The sequence below is a fragment of the Homalodisca vitripennis genome, chromosome 5 (genome assembly GCF_021130785.1).
Source record: "Homalodisca vitripennis isolate AUS2020 chromosome 5, UT_GWSS_2.1, whole genome shotgun sequence".
NCBI classification, from domain to species: Eukaryota; Metazoa; Arthropoda; class Insecta; order Hemiptera; family Cicadellidae; genus Homalodisca; species Homalodisca vitripennis.
Genome location: NC_060211.1, coordinates 54,204,254 through 54,225,012, shown reverse-complemented (window position 1 = coordinate 54,225,012; position 20,759 = coordinate 54,204,254). Strand labels below are relative to the sequence as shown.

Here is a 20,759-nt window from a genome sequence, read left to right as displayed (position 1 = left end):
TAATCATTAATCTTGATAAAACCACTTCCTTGGAATTTCGTACCATTGAATAATGCCAACTTCAGGAATATTTATCTGACTGAAAAAACTGATTTCATAAGTTGTTTCCCAAACTGGCTCCAATAAATTACTTTTTTGAAGAAAATAATAACTTTGAAACACAAATATTTAAACCAGCTTATAAGATTACTTTGAAGGAAGGAATCATTATTTTTCTGTATTGGGATTCCTTATTATGAAAATGAAAACTTTAATTATCTACTTTAACAGAGCATTCTTTCAAATGTACCATCACCAATGAAAGGCAACTTCCCTTAACTATTTGTACTGTTTATTAGTAATATTAATTAAATAATGTTTTAAAATTGCTCTCAGTTAATTCACTCATTTTACTTGGAAATGGCTTAGAAAGTCATTTTATGTGTATACTTTCCCATTTCTGTTTTTTCTTGTTTGTAAATTATAACATACTATAACTAAAAGAAAGAAAGGACAAGAGAAAATTAATACTGAGTAATATAATCAATAATTTATTGTCTTTGACAGTAGTAATGCACAGTAATAAACTGTTCATCTACAACTAAAAACTAAGAAAGTATCACACAACTAAAAATAGGCTACACTATACAAAGTCACAACTCTCAGGTACTCTAGGGGTATCACAGTCTCATACATTATCAAGGTGGGTTGTAAGTACTAAGGGGAATAACAAACAAGTAACAGTTTAGTAGTTATAAACATAACGGAAGAATTTCAATAACGAACATTAACAATTTAAAAAGGTAAAGGGGGTAAAACTTTAACAATATGGTGTGAATTAAAAATTCGAGTTATAAATGCAACAGTTAACAATGGTCAGAAAGTTAATGTTTTAACTCCTTAAACTTTATTAAAAAAATATCACTACTTGAGATATTCCATTAATACATTTTTTAAATAAAAAAAAAATAAAAAATATCTGTAAAATTTAATCTTGAAAATATAAAATTTACGTACGATTTCTTTAACTTTAAATAAAACGGATCAATCCGAGAAAATAGTCTTCAACTAAATTCAATTTTTACATTAAATGATACAATTGAAATTAATTTTAATTACATGATAGCAATTTACAATTATAAACTGTGAATTGAGTTTTGTTTCACTGCAACTGACAGTACTAATTATAATTGCTCAACAAAGGCATCATCGGCATTATAAGTGTTTAAACTTTTGGCATATGCTTGCTTTTCTACAATATTTACAAAATAAAAGTTAAAAATAAACTTTTATTTATTTATTTCTTTTACAATCATCACATGAAAACTACACATATTAACAAAATATAAAAATGAAAATACAATAATTAAAATTATTTTATTAACAAACGCAATGGAAGCTCTTGATTTTGTAAAAACTTAAATTTAACATTAACATTCAATTTAACTCTAACAAAAAGATAATATTGGAGAATAATATTGTCAAACCAATCAATACTAAATAATTGAAATTTAAAACAGAACACCCCAGTTGTAAATCACATTAGTTAGGTTGGGCTCAAGTTTAAGTAACAATTATAAGAGAATTGTTTGGATTGGAAGGGTGAGGAAGTGGGGAGGGGGATTCTCCAACAAAACCCGAAACTATACAAATGTACAATATCTAACCTAAATATTTACAGGTGATCACCACGGCCTCCAGACGGAAGAGGGATCGTCACTTTTGAGGAGTGTGGGGGTGGGGGTGGGAGTTGGTGGTTGGGGAGAGCAGGGAGGAGTAGTGTAGGGGTTGCTGATCTCGGGGTTGGAGTTGTCGTCGATCCGGCGGATGCAGGAGCTGAGGTGCTGCAGCAGCTTGACTCCAGAGGAGGGGTCGATGGAGGGCTCTGCCCCAGGGGCGGTCTGCATGGTGGAAGCGAGGTACTGGGAGACCTCGGCGGCACAGTGGGTGAACCCGGCGCGGAAGCGGTCAGCATAGGCCACTTCGGGAGTCAGCCCCAGGGCATGCTGACGCCGCAGCTTGTGGAGGTGCTGGACCGTCAACTCCAGGATGTCGGCCTTTTCCAGCTTGCTGACGTTCTCGCCCTCGGCCTGGAGAGCGGTTACCATCAGCTCCTTGAGAGAGTCCAGGCATCTGTTGATACGTGCTCGCCGCTTGCGCTCCAGCATAGGTTTCATCACCTGGACAAGAAAAAACAAATCATTGTAGCTAACTGTATATGTCAAACGAAGAAACTAGAGTACAAAGAAACGATGAAGATTAAAAACGTTTATGGAACAGCAATTTTGCAGTATTAGAGTAGACTGCACATTTGATATTATATAAATATGGTAATAAAAAATAAAGTTAAAAAAATAACAGCTGTTATTATCATATTCCAATATTGTTTATATGAAATATATCACAGCAGATTGATTATGTGCTTTCGTAAACTAACCAAAAACGGATACGGAGACTTTCGCATTTATTTATAAAAAAGATTAAATTGGTATACAAATTTTATACAAACGAAATAAAATTAATTGAATAACGTACTGTATGTCGTTGCCAATATTTAGATTAATATAAAATTTGTTGCCAGATGTTATAGTCAAAATGTATACGAATAGATATCGATGGTTGAAATTGTTATTAATAACGGTAGGTCCGTGTTTAATACCAACACAACAAATATTTATTTGCCAAATAAAACGATTAAATATTTGTTACGCAGCAAATTATAACATGTGTCTCATTTCGGAAAAAATTTATATTGAATTCTATGTGACTAAAACATGTTGCTATAATATACAATAATGTTACATAACTTATGCTAGTAGTGTAAATCGCCAACGGTTGTTATCTACAAAAATATCGAGTATTGACAGTACGGTAACCGAAAAACTGTTAGCAAGAGCGCATTTAACGCATATTATATATGAGGTGTAATAGACAAGACCCTAAGTCTATTATGGACTATAGAAATATGAACAGTTTATATCAATAAAGCAAACTACCTTGGCCAATTAATGCAATCTAGAACCTTACTAAAAGCGCATTAACTGTTACTTCTGTATCGTATATCTATCTAAATATCATGATATACTGGCGGTACCTTATGTTCTAGTAATTATTTCAGTTAATTATATTTACAAGGTATAGATAGCAAGCTTAATATGCTTTACTTTTTTAATAATTTACATTTTTCTCATGTTGAGTAGTATAATTAAAACAAAATTTCATTTTCTATTTCATTATAATATATTTCTTACCAAATAAAGCAAATAGCAAAAACCTCAATGTATTTTATATATCGCTAGACATTATGTAAGCTGTGAATAATGAAAACAGTGAAATTAGTTGACTGAATAAAGTATAATTTAAATGATTTTAAAATGTAATATGTACATTACAACAAGACATTTAAGACCTAGAATTGCAATAATATGATGTACGTAATTACCTTTCTATACTGGTAGGTCCTTGAGATAGGCTGATCGTCGAAGTCATTGGAGTGGACGATGTAGCTCCTTATCGGCTCCTGCCTGATATTCATCTTGGCTTATCACAACACAAACAAAACAGTCACTGATAACGATAAACTGAGACTGGAAAGTCCAGGAAAGTAACTAAACAGCAATAAAAAACAACGGTCCCAAAACAGTCACTTGGGGAACACCGATAACGATAACACAAACATAACAGGAGATGTTGCCAGCGGGCCAGGAGACACAGTAGTGATGCCGTGCCGGGGGGCGCGGGGTATATAAGGGAGGGGGGCAGCCGGCCGGGGGAGGGGGCCGTGGGAAAGACCGGCGGCACTACGTTCCCACAGCACGCTCCCCGGGTCGGCTCCCGGCGCAACAGCGGCGGCAGCGGTCGTGTGGCCTGCCCACGTGCACAGCGTGTGCGTCACCCATCCCCAGACCCTCAATGAAATGCCTTCAGTCTTCCGACTTCACTGTACTATAGATATAAATCATAACTTAATGACAGCAAGTGTTCTAGCAGACTTTTACATTTTCAAATCATAATTAGCAAATCTAATTATTATAAAGAAAATTATAATAATTGGTTGGAGAGTACTGATAAGATTTTTCAAAAATAATAAAGAGCCAATAGTCTTGATATGATGCAAACAGAATGAGATTAAGGTTTGACAAGTTCTAAATGTCATCTTTGCTAAATATGTGACAGAGGCAAGGTCTTAGCCAGACATAAAACTTGAGGTTCATTACCGGAAACTTCAGTATCAACATAGTCATTATAGTCTATATCAACATTAGTATATATCTGAATTTCTGGGTGAGGGGTTTAAATCTATAACCCACTTGCCCACACTGGCTATGATCTTGAAGAGATGAATCGATCTGATTATAAGTTGTATTATAATAGCCTACACGTATCACTGTGTTCATCTTCTGTGGCGTCACCAAGAAAATTTGGAGGTTTATTAGTCAAAAAAAAAAAAAAAAAAAAAAAAAAAGGAAAAACCTCAGGAAACCCCACGGTAACTATTCAAATCAAGTATGCTGATTGCTACATCTTGGATTAAAATTTTGCTAATAATTTTGTCTACTTTAATGTACGAGAATTGTATGCCCCTCGTATTTACAAATATAAGCTCATGAATGGTTCTAAACCCTACTATTTTCCTCCTTGGCTACGTCACTGCTTGTTATCACTACGTGCATCAGATACTTTAGCTTTGGAAATGTTGACTTCATTAAACACGATCGCTTCCGTGATGCGTTATCCCAATGTCTAAATTGACCTTGGCGACGTTTAGGATTATAAAATAATCTTGAATTTGCACTGTCGGGAAACATGTACTGACATCAAACGTTGCTCTCCAGTCCAATTCGCTTATTCACGCAGTGAAAGTCGAGGTTCTGGCGAATTTTACAAATCAGTCTCTGTACCAGCAGCAGGAGCAGAAGAAGCACGTCGAGCAATAACTGCGTGTTTGTTCTCGGGCGGTGCCTTTGGTCCCGCATTAACGGCCGTTTTAATTACTTGGAAGCCTGGGAGTAATTGGAGCTGAGATGTTTTTGTCCGTCAATCGACCCATCACGAACCGGTGTCGACACGGTCTGACGTAACATGCTGATGCCCCGTGCCGCGCCTGCCGTGCTTCTGCGGGTCCGTCCCAGTCACATATATTCTCATCTAGAGTCAGAATTTATGCTCCGTACATACGGAACAACTTTGAAAATGCCAAGAAAACACGTTCAACCGGCAACTAATAGACCTCGGCGACCAAGTCGCGGACTGGCGAGTGACCAAGTTGCCCCGCATGTACCGGGCTTTAGCCTCTTACTGTTTCAAGAAAAAGTCTAAGACGACCAATCTTTCAAGTGACTGAATCATTTTTATCAGTACCGTCGACCTTGCACTGTACCAACACTCCCCCTTGGTAAGATCGTCGCGTATGAGGGAAGGAAGAGTAGAATTTAACCGCGTTTACACCGGAGTTGCAAACCGAAAATTGCTACCTTGAATTGCTGACGCTAGTTGCCTATAGAAGCCATGTTACACACTCAGTGTACGAAATGTCGAGTGCGGTGGAGGTTGTACTTGCTACAACAGCGTGTGCTATTTTGGAGAAACAGAAGACAGAGAATATACTGGGTTAGACCTTCATTACAGGTAAGAACAAGGTATAGTTGTAGCGATATTAACCAGAGACAATCTAATCCTTTTGACGGGAGACTCGAAGGGCGATGGTAGTACAATAACACTTTCTCCGAATGTCTAGCAACAATTTTAAATTCTTATTTGTTGGCATTGGACTTTATTTTTGCAAGAAAGACACTTACGTGGCACCGAAAAGCGGGGCAGGAAGCTCACTGGGCGATGCAACTCGAAATTGGCAACCATCTTTAATCGTTACCACCATCCATCCGAAGCTTTTTCAGTTTCCAACTTGTAAAATCGACCTGCCACCACCAGAAGTTGCAGTGGTTTTGAAACGTTCTTTTAAAAAAACGCCAATAAAAGTAAATTTCCGAATGTTAAGGCAATTATGATTTACAACTCCGGTGTAAACGCGGCTTAATAGTTACATGAACACCGTAAAACTACTTTCAACACTACAGTACAAGCAGCAACACCTTTAATAAATACACTAAAATACTACTTTACCAACAGGTTTTGTTGTTATCTTCAAGTAAACTAGAACAGCATCATAAATTTAATTGAATATATTCCTTTTATTTGTATAGTGTTTTGTTTATTTAGGAGAAATACACATTTAAATATTATATTCATTTTAAGTCGGCTGTACTGGTCGCCATTTTGATTTTAACCCCTACCTTAACTATGTTAAACTTCAAACACTTTTACTATCTTATTTTTAGTCAGAATTTTGGAAAATGTCTTAGTTTAATGATACTGTATAAATAATACGCATACAGAAGAAAATTTAATTATTTTAATTTACCATGTTACATAGAAGAAATTCAAACTTGTTTGTACTTTACCTCGTTTAAATATTGTAAAAAGAAGGAGTGTAGGAGAGTTTTTCCAGCCCATCGAGTAAGTATATACTTTACAAGAAAAAGTAAACACATTTGATTGCGTACTAATGCTATCTTTCAAATGAGATATCTTCCATAATCCTACGACGAAAAGTAAAATCGAAAAAGTATGTGAAGTTTCTAATTGTTCTTATGTGATGAAGATCTTTTCATTACAGCTCAAAACGTGTAAAGTTTACTTTTTATGTAAAATATTTTTATAAACATTTTGAAAAATAGCATGTAGTTTTATAACATATAAGAAATTTATGTGGTGTTTTACGTCGGACTTGATGTAATTCAGTAGCACACTCAAAGTTATTATTTAAATCCAAAAATATTGTTGATAAAATGATTGAATTTAAAGTTTCAATTCTATGGATTTTTCAAATAAATATTTATTGATAAGAAACAAGTGAATTATTTGTGTCTTATAAAATTTAAATGAACAAATACCATCAGTATAGTACATATATATTTTTATGTGGAACATGAATTTTTATAAATAGAAGTTTAAATGTAGGGTATTTTTTCAAACATTCAACAATAGTTTGCTTTAATAGTTGTTTTGAAATATTAAATGCGTTTTATCGATCGATTCAGTAGATTTAAGCATAAGCATTAGAGCGACAAAACTTCGCCATACAATACTAGGTGTTTGGAACAAACTCTGAAACTGGAATTGTAGTCTCCGAGACCCAGTTCGATACAATTTGAGCCACGTCACCGCTTTAAGTAACCCGATTGGCAAGACAATCAAGACCCTCTGTGGGGCTTTGACCAGCTCTCCTGCAGATCCCTCGGCCTCTTGGGGTCCGACCCCGAGCTAAGGGGTCAAAGGGTGCCGGGTGCTGAGGTCTAGGGTGGCCCGCGACTCGTCACCTTTGCACTCAACAACTATAACTAACTTGGGGTCTTTGCCCTAGAACCCTTCCCTGCCTTTGTGATGCGTCTCAACGCATGCGTGAATTCTTCCTGAAACATGACGACAAAGGGCCGCGCGAGTCACCTGCCTATGAAGTATATCAGACGATTCATTCAATGATCAATAATATTGGAGTTTTTATTAACATTAATAATTTTATTGCACCAGACTCGTATTTTGTTATTACAAAGCGAAAAAGTGTAAATGATCCACTTTTAACCTAGACTAGCTTTTATACCTAAACATAAATGAAATCGAAATTCCGTGAAATAAATTTTGTAGAAGTTAGTGAATTTACAGCAATAAACCTTACATCGACACACCCGATTATATACAATATAACTTCAAGGTGCATCAAAATCACTCATTATTACTTATTAGTTTTACATTCATTTGATTCGTTAAGTACTTACTTAAGAAGACTGCCATATTAGGGTCAAATTTATTCAAGTGATTCCCAGCACATGAAGCTTGTGGTCGTAAAGCTACAATCAAATAATATCTGATAATTCCCAATAATCGAAAATTATGCATTCTTAACCGGAAGATAGTATTACTTGGGATATTGCATAAGATTGTACTTGTGAACACAAAAATAAAAAAAAGATGTTTGTGCTAAGGATAAAAAATAATTAATTCTTTATTCAGTATGAGTCTTGGAATAAGATATATTTCTACAACGAATTGGCCATTCTTTGATTACCATTAGCATGTTAGCCTACACAGTTAAATATCATTTTTGTATAGTTATGTTTCGCTGTACCCGTGTATCTGGATAAAATTATTCTTAATGTATTATCTTTAATACACTAAATAATAGTTTATACTCATGCACGACTGGCCGACACTAGTCGCGACACAGCACAGGGATGATATTACACTAGACAGTTTTACTGCTCGACACTGCTCTCAATTTCTCGTGTACAATTATCGGACAAAAACTTGCGCTTCTTGCCAGAGTAAACACAGGCTAAGATATATTATAGCATAACAGATTATATATCGAAATAAAATTTTGATATTTTCTGTCTGATTATATAATCCTTGTGAAAATATTAGAGGAGCGTGAAAGCTATTAATTACCAAAATTTGTTTCAACTTCAATTTCCTATGATACCTGCACTTGAAGACCAACATTCAGTTAAGGTAAATCACAACCAGGATATTTTCAGGCCAAAGAATATTCTGGAGGAAGAAATTAAACCAGGAACTAAGTACAAATAAATATAGAGGCTTGAAGAATTCCTAAAGATGAAGGATTCTTGAAAATTTAGCAGTTCACAATTGAAAGAATTAACTTTAAGAGTATCACGGACAAATGTTAGACGCGTTTGGTGAGGTATTGGAATATGTTACAATTATCCCTGTTACACTTAAAGGAGTAGGCTACATATTTGTGTAACGCTGAAACAATCTTTAACAGTTTGTGCCTGTCTCTTTGAGTAAAGTTATTTTGCAGATTAAAACTAGTTAAAATCAGCTGTCTCTCAATTATCACCCTACGTCTTCGTCAAGATTAGAACTCATTACAGTTGATAATTCTGTTGCAAAACAAGTATATTTAGATAGTTTGATAACAAAGTTTGCAGAAGCCAAATCTCGCAAGAAAGCATTTTTGTGTATCACTATCTAGACAGTAGATTGTTACTGTTCAGTCTATCTTTATCTGTTCGAGATATGGTTCCTAATATTTGGTTCTCTCTTTTATAAATAATATATATTTGTTAAATAATTTAGTGATCTATTTATTTTAGCACCTCATTGATATAGTGAAAGAAATTATTGAATAGTTCAGGAGCTGAGAGGAAATGTGTACTGTATAAGTATACACAACCTGGGATTTCTTGAAATTTACAGAGGAATGTACCCTAAGAAAGAAATCGATCCCCTGCTGCGCTAGTTTTTATGGGGATCGAAATGGAAGGGCATCAAAAAGGTTAAACGTATGAAATTTTTTTTTTTTCAGGTTATATTTTTCTAAGCGGTACATACTTGAAATCAATATTGAGGCGCTTAAATAAATGTTACAGCCCCTTTAGTTAACATATAGACCATTAAAGTACTAAGTAGTTCTATAACGGTTATATATAACTATTATTCATATGTCTGCTGATAGGTTTAAAGTGTAAAAAGGCAAAAAACGTTGTATTGAGAAGAAATATATTATTTGATATTTTCACTATTTTCATACCCTCCCATTTCGGACTACACCAAAACTAACGAGGAAAATTAGTCTATTAATTTCAAGAAACCCCAGGTTGTGTGTGCTTATACAGTGAAAATTTCCTCCCGGCTCATAGACTATAATAATGGTCTATATTTCTTCGGGCATTACAATGTTATCTAGTGCCCTAAATAAACCAATATATTTGTAAAAGTGTAAAGATAACGTCACCTTTAATCAAGAATGAAAAACGTAATAAATTAATAAACCACATTCATGGCTAACAAATATAGATGTAAAATATCAGCCACGTTATTATAGATACTGAAGTAGACTAAGTGAATTTTAAACTGAATATTGAGTTGAGCTCCATTTCACCTTCTGCGTCTGAAACCTGACACTGGTACAGATTGACTCCTGGAATCTGGAGTCCACTTCTGTCTGAAGATACCCATAAAAGTCAGCGACGAATACTTTCAAAACAAACTGTTGCATCGTTTCGACATAAAAGACATTTTTGTAGGAGCTCGCTCTTCATCGTCAATTTTATGGATCTCTGTAGATGTCAAACGCTGCACTAAGTGGGAGGTGAGATGGAGCTTAATTAAATATTCGGACCCTTCCTATGATAGCTACTTAATGTCTAAAAACCTCGGTTGCTCCCCCATGCTTTAGATCCTGTCTGAATTGTGCACCCGATATAGACAATGAGAACACCACTTCATCTAGACTACACTGGGTAGCTGCTGGGTAACCAGACTGAACTCCTTTGTAGCCTAGGTATGATCAAAAATAATTAAACTTAGTTTATGAACGTAGTTGTAATTTACAGTAAAATATGCGTTTCATTTGCAATCTTTACTTATTAACGAAATAGAGTAATATTTTTAAAAACCCGTTTCTGCAACTTGACAGATGCCCATTCCAAAATTAAAAGGCCAGCCCCCATGTTACTTCAAAACAGTGGGTGTATTTCTGCAAAACCTCATTTTTTTAAACTGACCGGTTCATTAGCCAGTCTTCCTAAACATGACAAGGAGTCAAACTGGCCACTTTGCAGATTTTGACAAATTACTCTCTTTCCGCTAATGACTGCCTGAAAAAAACTCAATTACGGATCACTAATTACGAGTAATCTTGACAAGACGGGACAGAAGCGCCGTAATTAGAATCCCGGAAGAAGAGCCATTGATAAATTTATGGGCGTGGAGAGCCTAAGGAGCGTAAATGATTTATAGCGGCAATCTCAACACCTCGTCAATCAACGATCGATAAGCCGAGAGGCAGAAGTAGCCGGGCGGGCCGAGGTATTTGGTGCACACGTGGACGGGTCAGGGTGGCTGGTGGGCGAACAAATCCCGAACATGAACAATTCGTGTAGAACGCTGCAATTAAAGGAGACGCGCAATCGGCGATAAATCGTACGTTTGGCAACGGCGGCAATAAGGCTTTTTTGCCACCATCGCCATTTTGCTCCTGTTCTTCTCATCTGGTAGTTGTAAACTGAGCTTTTTTCTTGGTTCCTAATTTAGCAGTTGTATTACGTTTCCTTTAATGTTCGGTTAAGACTTCCTCCATAATTACCTCTTTCAATTAACTGAAACTGGCGCAGTCGTCGGTTGGATTAGGTCTTGTAATATTAAAAGCCCGGTAAAATGTGTCCTTTAACGCCAGAAAATTAAAAAAATGTTTTGCATGAGTAATTGTAGGCTCTTAAAATAATATTTTTATGTGATTTTTAAAGTATATACCTAATAGATAATTAAAGGATGTGAAATGGGTTGGATGTCTATCCGCAAGACATCTCCGGAATGAGATGAGCATCCGACATTTGCAAATGGTGACTTGAAATTTTGCATGGAACTTTGACGAAGCCTTTTCTGCGCCACGTGCTCTAGCGTACTCCCTCCATGTTTATTTAAAACTTGTAGTTTTTAAATATTATGGTTCATTGAAAATATAATTTATTTCTTCAAATCTTGTCATTAAAAAGGATGTCATGCCCTGAAGTCATACTTGTGCTCTGATCATTAAATGTATAAAAGTGGTCATGGAGTGATTCTCTCTTCAGGAGATTCAATTAAAATCTTAAGAAAAATTACTCTGAACCTGAAAACAAATCAACGCGACCAAAAAGAGGTGCAAAGAGAGCACCTAGAGCGAAGGAGCAGAAGGCTGCCTGCAAAAAGTAGGTTCCCAGAAGGACATGAGATAACAGCAGAACTCGTGATCGGTGGAGGAATCCAGGGGAGTCGGAAACTCTAGCCGCCCGTAAACACTGACAAGTTACGGGCAGCCACAGTATCCACGGCATCGCTAGGCATCTCCGGTGCCACCTTCTACACGGAGGAAGCCGTCAGGACCATCTGTTCAGAGCTACCAGTGACACGTAACATGGGTCATTACTTGTGAGTGGTTAACAGTCCCGGCCTACCATCTTCTGGATCTCTTGTCTTCCATTTCTACCATCCCGATAATTTAACGCCCTGTTCCCGCTGTCCAGGGACGTTCCTCGCTTCATTCACGAGTGGTTTCTCAAAGCGCTTCAAATTTGTTTGGATGAGATTTATAGATGTAATGTACGTTTTACTTCCAAATGGCTTTGGATTTTGGGAATGTCTTTAGGCATAGCCTTCTTGGTTGGATGCACAAATTGTTATGCTAAAGCTCTTGACATTAATTCTTGATTTTATAAGGAACCAGCTATAGTAAAACGACCTTGAGTTTTAGTTCCTAAGAAACTTACAACGCTTTTACTACCTTATCTAGTGTAGTAGCATTATGGGAGATGTATGTTTTTTTTAAGATATGATTAGCATGAAATGCTAATCATATCTTTAAAAATGCAGTTGTAGAAAATGTTATTACAACTGCCAACAATAAATGTAAAGCAGCGTGGCAGATCATATAAATGGACATTGGTGCCTCATCGGCTACTCACGCAGCTCCTGATGCAGACAACCTCAAAAAGTTCTTCTCTGCCGGTGTCGATGAGATGAGTAGGAGTAGGAAGAGTGGCTGACAAACATTTCTGCAACTGACCTCATCCAGACTCAGTCCTGTACCAACCGAGAACTTCAGGTGGAAGGCAGTCAGCCCAAGTGATATTGTGAGTGTAGTGGCTAGCTCAAATCAACCAAAAGTTGTGCCATCTACAATATGTCCGCTGTGCTTATAAAAAGTGTCATACATGAAATTGCTGTTCCCTTATCCATGTGTGTAAATAATTCTCATGGAAAGCAACTTCCCAGCAAAAAGTATTAAAGATTATGTTAATGTTTAATAAGGATAACAGCAATGAATGTAGCAGCTATTCACGGTGGTCCTGTCTTCTATAAATATTTTGAAGCAGTTATAAAAATCAGGTGAGTTTTCTTAGTCAGTTTGGTTTTTGGCCGGGTAGGTCCACGATCGATGCAGTCGATTAGTTTGTATCCTGCATCCGTTCTAAACCCGAGAGTGGGATCACCCACGGGTGCCGTCTTGTGTGACTAAAGGCCTTTGAATGTGTCGATCAGGACGTACTCCTAGTGAAGGTAGAATTGTATCGTGTGATTGGACGCCAACATGCTCTTTTCAAGACATACTTCAGTGAAAGGTACCAAACCGTTTGTTCCAACCGAACATTTTAGTACTCTAGGGTACTAAGAGAGAGAGTACTCTAAGGTTAAGTACGGGGTACCACAGGAGTCGGTACTTAGCCCCTTTCTATTCATAGTTATGGTTAACGATTTTGTTTCATGTGTAAGCCCGAAATCTATAATGTTTGCTGATGATGCATCTTTTGCCACGTTACACTTATCAATCGCTTCCTTGCACACAGAAACAGATAGTTTACTTTTACATGCGAATGACTGGTACAGAGCCAACATGTGTTTGATAAATTTAATGTAGATACGACACAAAAAACGTACTTTTATTTTAATAACCATGGTAATAATTACAGTAGCCAGACTGTTAAGCTTATAGGAATTATACTTGGTTCTAAGCTATCCTGGAATCCCACATATTGTAGATGTGTAAAAGTTTGCATAGAGTATTTTGCACCTCCTACGACATCTCAAACAATGCATACCGAATGGGAATGGTTTATTTTGCTTCTTTTCATAGCATATGGTTTACTTTTTGGGGCAACCCCAATGGCATAGTGTTTTATTCACACAAAAAAGGCCATGAGAATTATAGATGGTGCTGATCCAAGAGTTCATTGCAGGCTTATCTTTGCCAAATTAAGAATATTAACAGTGGTAATCTTCACATACATTTTCCTTTGCTGCATGTCAAGAACATTTTTGCAGCTTCACTCTTAGCACGCATCTTTTATTGAAATACCCTTTTACAAACTTGATGAATTTTACAGTTCTGAGTTTACAGCACGTTTGAGGATTTTAAAGTTGCATTTGTATATACACTTCTACCTTCAACCTATTACAGCTTTTTCTTCTTGATTATGTTACCATTTTAAAATTTTCATGTTGCCATGTTACGTTTGCATGTTTAAACCATAGCAACTGGCCTATTTAACTTGTTAGCTATTGTTTTTAGCTACACTTTGATTTAATTGAATCATGCATGCATGATTGCTTATTGCCTGTACATATTTAAATGTATTGATCTGCTTTTGTGACAAGACACATTGCGTCTAAATGTTATTACATTATTTTGGTAACGTTACTTCGCCCTGGAAGTGAGACAGTTCTAAACCACTCGGTTGCCAGACTGAACAATATGTTGCCACACAGCACCCAGTTTACACAACACACGCGGCTCGGTGGCTGTAAAGTTGTCATGAACTCGGTGGTTGTGTCTCGTTACTGTGTCGGTTAATTAGCGCTTGTCCGGACCGATTAGCCTCAACATGGACCGGACTGACCAAGGACCTGGACAACCGAAACGCGGCTGCCCTCCGTAACTCACACGCCCCTGTTATTTGGGAGCTACATCACTTACAGACTTCTTGTAAAAAGAGAATCACGGACTTCTTTCAAATCGATTGTAATTGGTAATTTATCTACCATAGTCCCGGTTCGTAACGGTACCAGCATTTATCCTCGAGCAGGGTCGGGGTTACAAGTGCTAGAGTTTACTAGTTTATAAGTTTCTAGGTCAAAATCAACCAGATTTACCAGATTTTTTGCTTTTCTTGCATGATAGCAAAAGCCCAAGGTGACATCACTTTCAACAGAGTGAATTATACAGGGTTTCCACAAATTACTCAATCAATCTTTACAATTTAATTTTTCAGGTCCAAAGAAAAAAAAGTTCATATAAAGTATAGTCCTCTCTTGCTTAGTTTATGCTTTTTTTTTTACGAAAATTACGTCTTTATAGTAAATAAAGGTATGAAAGTGATCCAATTTTGCAAAATGTTCTAACCATGACCCAGCACTAAAATATGTTTCAGAAACGTATCATATTTGATTTAAAAGTGGCGGCCATATACAATTTTTTAACTGTAACAAGTCAAAAACGAGAGTTTTTGTGAAAATCTTTATACGACTATGACAAATAATAACAGAATATTGAAGGTGTTACTGAGCCCCATCTCCCAATTTAAATATACTAATCGAGTTATTAATGTTGTATAAATGCTGATTAATAATCAGGTGATTGTTGTTAACAGCTGAGATTGTTTACTCATTGTTGTCACTTATGAACAATTGTTGTTAAATTTGTGTCATAAAATCTTCAGTTTTTTTACTTTGAAAACCTCTATTTCACCGCCTTTTCAAACCTGATATGATAATATGTCTTTGAAACGTATGTTTAAAACAGGTTTTGGCTAGAATAAAAGTTGTGCAAAGTTTGAACTTTAGTAACTTAAAACAGACAGATATACAGTAAACTAAGCAAGATATGACTATACGTTATTAGGTATTTCTTACTTGTTTCGACCAGTCAAACCAAATTTTGAAGTTTGACTAGAGTTATTTGTGGACACTCTGTATAATCTGATTCATCCTACACATATTTAGAACTAAATGCAACTAAAGGAGTTATGATGTTTAGTCGGAAGAAAGCAAGATTTTTCCGGATATTTGCCATCGTTCAGTGATACAAGAAATCGTACTGATTTTTTGTATCACTGAACGATGGCAAATGTCCGGAAATATCCTGTTTCCTTCACAAACCTCCCATTGTCAAAAACAAACAAAAAATGTTTAATCTACGAGACAAGAGAGAATTTTGTGTTGAACAAGCACAAAACCTGATTTTTAAATTTAGTTAAAAATGGATGGATTTTTCCAAAGTGAAATAGGTATCAAATGGGTTAAAATATCAACCGATAACGTTTCTTAGTTTCATATGATTAAAACTGACTGTCGACACTTAAATCATAATTATATCGCCGTTAGACAACTAATAAAAATATACTACTAATAACTAATAACTGATAAATAGGTCAAGAAAAATGTGATTTGGCGAAAGAGTAAGAAAGTTTTGAACCTATTGATGTCTTCCTGTTTTGACCTCTACAAAAAATAGCGCGTCTGACGACAAAGTCCTTTCTTAGAATAAATTCCTCTATCAATCTCCAGAAAACCCAAGTTGTCTGGTTATAAAATGCAAATTGGTTCTCAGCTACTGGATTACTAAGAGTGGCATTTGTTTGTTCTGGTTTTATGTCCCTAATTCTTAAACAGAAATCTTTTAGCCGCTTTTAAGTTTAAACGCCTTCCTGCCGAATGCTTTGGAAAGTGATAAATGCCTCAAAGTCCAGAGACAATCTTGCCGAGGAAGCAGAGGCAGGTCCCTTGATGTACAGCTGCCGCGGACATGTTTATGGTAGATCGAGTGGATGCAAATCTCGACCTAATGCAGTCGTCAAACGGCTGATGAATGCTAGTGGCCTGTAAACACAGCTTTGTCGAGGTTAGAATATAAATCACCGGTGAGTGATGTTGACCTGATGAGGCCGGCCATGGCTAGCGACAGATGGCGAGTACAGGTGTCAGTACTTAGCGTATATCAAAGTATAGCTGATCACAGACTTGTTTGGCTGATTGGGTACTCTATGGGGTGAAACGTTATATGTCCTTGTCCTCCATTTCTTATGTAATACCGTCAAATATACACTGATGAGTTTTTGGCAATTATACCAAGGTCAACTAAACATATTTTTCGGTACTTTGAAATGATCCGCAGTCCACTCTACCTTTGGAAGAGCTTCTCTTACTGGCGACCTAAAAAGAAAACATTACTAGAAATAGCACACTTTATTTGGCTTATTGTGAAGTTACACGTCATCATGATGATCTATGCTTGTGTTTTGTCTCGCAACAAGCAGGCCACTCCGTCCCTATCTACTATTTGTCATTAGGCTATATACTGTAGGTAGGTAAATACATACGTATGTTTTATAAATATAAGAAAGTAGTTAATGAGAGGTCACATGATCTGACTTCGGAAAAGTTGGACGATCTGAGACGTGACCTGACGTCGGAAAAGTTGGACGATCTGAGACGTTACCTAACTTTGGAAAAGTTGGACGATCTGAGATGTGACCTGACGTCGGAAAAGTTGGACGATCTGAGACGTGATCTGGCGTCGGGAAAGTTGGACGATCTTAGACCAGATCTGATGTGGGAAATCTTGGACGATATGAGACGTGACCTGATGTGGGAAAAGTTGGACGATCTGAGGCGTGATCTTGACGTCGGAAAAGTTTGGACGATCTGAGACGTGATCTGGCGTCGGAAAAGTTGGACGATCTGAGACGTGACCTGACGTCGGAAAAGTTGGACGATCTGAGACGTGATCTGGCGTCGGAAAAGTTGGACGATCTGAGACGAGATCTGATGTGGGAAATCTTGGACGATATGAGACGTGACCTGATGTGGGAAAAGTTGGACGATCTGAGACGTGATCTGATGTGGGAAAACTTGGACGATTTGAGACGTGATCTGATGTCGGGAAAATAACGGTTATCTTTAAACTTGGTACTATTAGTAACATACTTATTATAACTTAATGTAATACTGTACTTACATTATACAGAGTACTAACGAGTAGTAGATAGGGACAGAGTGGCCTCTTTATCCCTGACATCGCTAACTTTTTGGAGGCAGAAAATAAGAACCGATCGGCATAATCACAAGTAATTTTCACAGTAAGTCAAGTAAAATTAAGTGTTCTTTCTAATAATGTAGTTTTTTATATTCCCGGTAAGAAAAAAACCTCCAAAATATAGTGGCCTCCGAAATAATACCAAAGTACCTATTTTTCTTTACCTCTGTGTTTCCTGTACTTGTTTCTTTGTCTCATAATAGGCTTTACCGCAATCCTCAGAGACCTCAAGGCGGAAATGGAAACACACTGACTAGTTGACAGTTAAGCACATCAGTCAAAATCACAGAGTAAATGAATTTGTACAAACCTGAGTGCACTTTTGTGAAATGTGACATTGTAACACAAGCAACCTAACTATCCTAAAGATGTCTTGGTAGCGTATTCCTATCTTGTGATTATGTGAAGATGAAGCTTGTCAAATACCGTGGAAGTGATGATGGCCGAGCGGTCTAAGACATCGAACATTGAGTCTTTACATAGAGATACAGTAAAGGTGAATCCATTAATACTAGACGAGTGTAAGGCATATCTTGGGAGTGACGAAGGCCGAGCGGTCTAAGACATCGAACATTGAGTCTTTACATAGAGATACAGTAAAGGTGAATCCATTAATACTAGACGAGTGTATATATCTAAGACATCGAACATTGAGTCTTTACATAGAGATACAGTAAAGGTGCCGAAGGCATATCTTGGGGGTCTAAGACATCGAACATTGAGTCTTTACATAGAGATACAGTAAAGGTGAATCCATTAATACTAGACGAGTGTAATGCATATCTTGGGAGTGACGAAGGCCGAGCGGTCTAAGACATCGAACATTGAGTCTTTACATAGAGATACAGTAAAGGTGAATCCATTAATACTAGACGAGTGTAATGCATATCTTGGGAGTGCCGAAGGCCGAGGGGTCTAAGACATCGAACATTGAGTCTTTACATAGAGATACAGTAAAGGTGCAATCCATTAATACTAGACGAGTGTAATGCATATCTTGGGAGTGACGAAGGCCGAGCGGTCTAAGACATCGAACATTGAGTCTTTCCATAGAGATACAGTAAAGGTGAATCCATTAATACTAGACGAGTGTAATGCATATCTTGGGAGTGACGAAGGCCGAGCGGTCTAAGACATCGAACATTGAGTCTTTCCATAGAGATACAGTAAAGGTGAATCCATTAATACTAGACGAGTGTAATGCATATCTTAGGAGTGACGAAGGCCGAGCGGTCTAAGACATCGAACATTGAGTCTTTCCATAGAGATACAGTAAAGGTGAATCCATTAATACTAGACGAGTGTAATGGCATATATTGGGAGTGACGAAGGCCGAGCGGTCTAAGACATCGAACATTGAGTCTTTACATAGAGATACAGTAAAGGTGAATCCATTAATACTAGACGAGTGTAATGCATATCTTGGGAGTGACGAAGGCCGAGCGGTCTAAGACATCGAACATTGAGTCTTTCCATAGAGATACAGTAAAGGTGAATCCATTAATACTAGACGAGTGTAATGCATATCTTGGGAGTGACGAAGGCCGAGCGGTCTAAGACATCGAACATTGAGTCTTTACATAGAGATACAGTAAAGGTGAATCCATTAATACTAGACGAGTGTAATGCATATCTTGAGGAGTGACGAAGGCCGAGCGGTCTAAGACATCGAACATTGAGTCTTTACATAGAGATACAGTAAAGGTGAATCCATTAATACTAAACGAGTGTAAGGCATATCTTGGGAGTGACGAAGGCCGAGCGGTCTAAGACATCGAACATTGAGTCTTTACATAGAGATACAGTAAAGGTGAATCCATTAATACTAGACGAGTGTAATGCATATCTTGGGAGTGACGAAGGCCGAGCGGTCTAAGACATCGAACATTGAGTCTTTACATAGAGATACAGTAAAGGTGAATCCATTAATACTAGACGAGTGTAAGGCATATCTTGGGAGTGACGAAGGCCGAGCGGTCTAAGACATCGAACATTGAGTCTTTACATAGAGATACAGTAAAGGTGAATCCATTAATACTAGACGAGTGTAAGGCATATCTTGGGAGTGACGAAGGCCGAGCGGTCTAAGACATCGAACATTGAGTCTTTACATAGAGATACAGTAAAGGTGAATCCATTAATACTAGACGAGTGTAAGGCATATCTTAGGAGTGCCGAAGGCCGAGCGGTATAATACGTTGGAATTAGGGCCTGAGTCAGAGATAGCGCAGGTTCAAATCCTGTCTGTGACCGTACTCTTTATCAGTACCATCGCCCTTATACTGTATCGACTCTCCCACTTATTTTGCTTGATAAGATCCTCGTACAGGTTAGTGGGTCATGTAAGGAAATTAGCCTTAAGGAAGTTACCTTCGGCTTTATGTTTCAGTTTTTTAGAGTTGCAATTTGTTCAGTTGTTAACCATGATTTAAGCGAGGTCATAGCCACAAATTAACTAGTTTTAAATTTTTTTATATATTTAACCATAAGCTAATTTATAAAAATTGATTTGTAAATATAAAACATGTCAGTACCTCGAGTTACCTCTTATAGGGTACATACTGTAAAAGTGCACATTATGATCTTAAATTTGTTTTCTTTATGCCGCGTTACAGGATGTCCTAAATACTACTTTAAATGCGTAAAAATTCGGATAAAAATATATTTATAATACAGGGCTACTATTACTAATTATAGCCTAACTAAGAGCCACTCAGCCAATCTAAAGGCACTTGTTGCGTTGAGGATCATTCTTTTTCAAATAATTATTTATATCAGCCCGATCACTTTAAAACGGTTGTAAGAGGTTTTAAGTTTCGCATGCCACCATGAAAACAAATTATGTCCACGCGTACCTCGTTTCGAAGGAAATACGTTACAGAAGATTCGAAATTTTTAATAGTGTCAAAATCAAATAGTTCCAAAATTGTTTCAATGAATAATTTGCAAAACCCAACACCCTGCAGTGAACACTGTATTTAAAAAATTGTACACTTATCTATCAATTATTCCCTTCTATATTAAATGGGAAAATAAACCTTTTATTGCGAGATTTCTCTATTTCAAATGACATATAGGCCTATAATTGTTATTTGAGTGTTTGGCGGTCTGTATTAGGTTCTGGCTG

At 37.0% G+C, this 20,759-nt stretch overlaps 1 protein-coding gene across 1 annotated transcript; it reads right to left on the bottom strand.

The window, feature by feature from the left end:
• Positions 1–514: 514 nt before the first annotated feature.
• Positions 515–3,720, bottom strand: LOC124362216 (enhancer of split mbeta protein-like). Its single transcript, XM_046816535.1, has 2 exons — positions 3,422–3,720; positions 515–2,159 (listed from the first exon to the last, which is right to left on the bottom strand). Exons 1-2 carry the CDS (start codon positions 3,512–3,514, stop codon positions 1,665–1,667), a joined length of 588 nt encoding a protein of 195 aa, XP_046672491.1. The 5' UTR covers positions 3,515–3,720; the 3' UTR covers positions 515–1,664.
• Between the last annotated feature and the right edge of the window lie 17,039 nt (positions 3,721–20,759).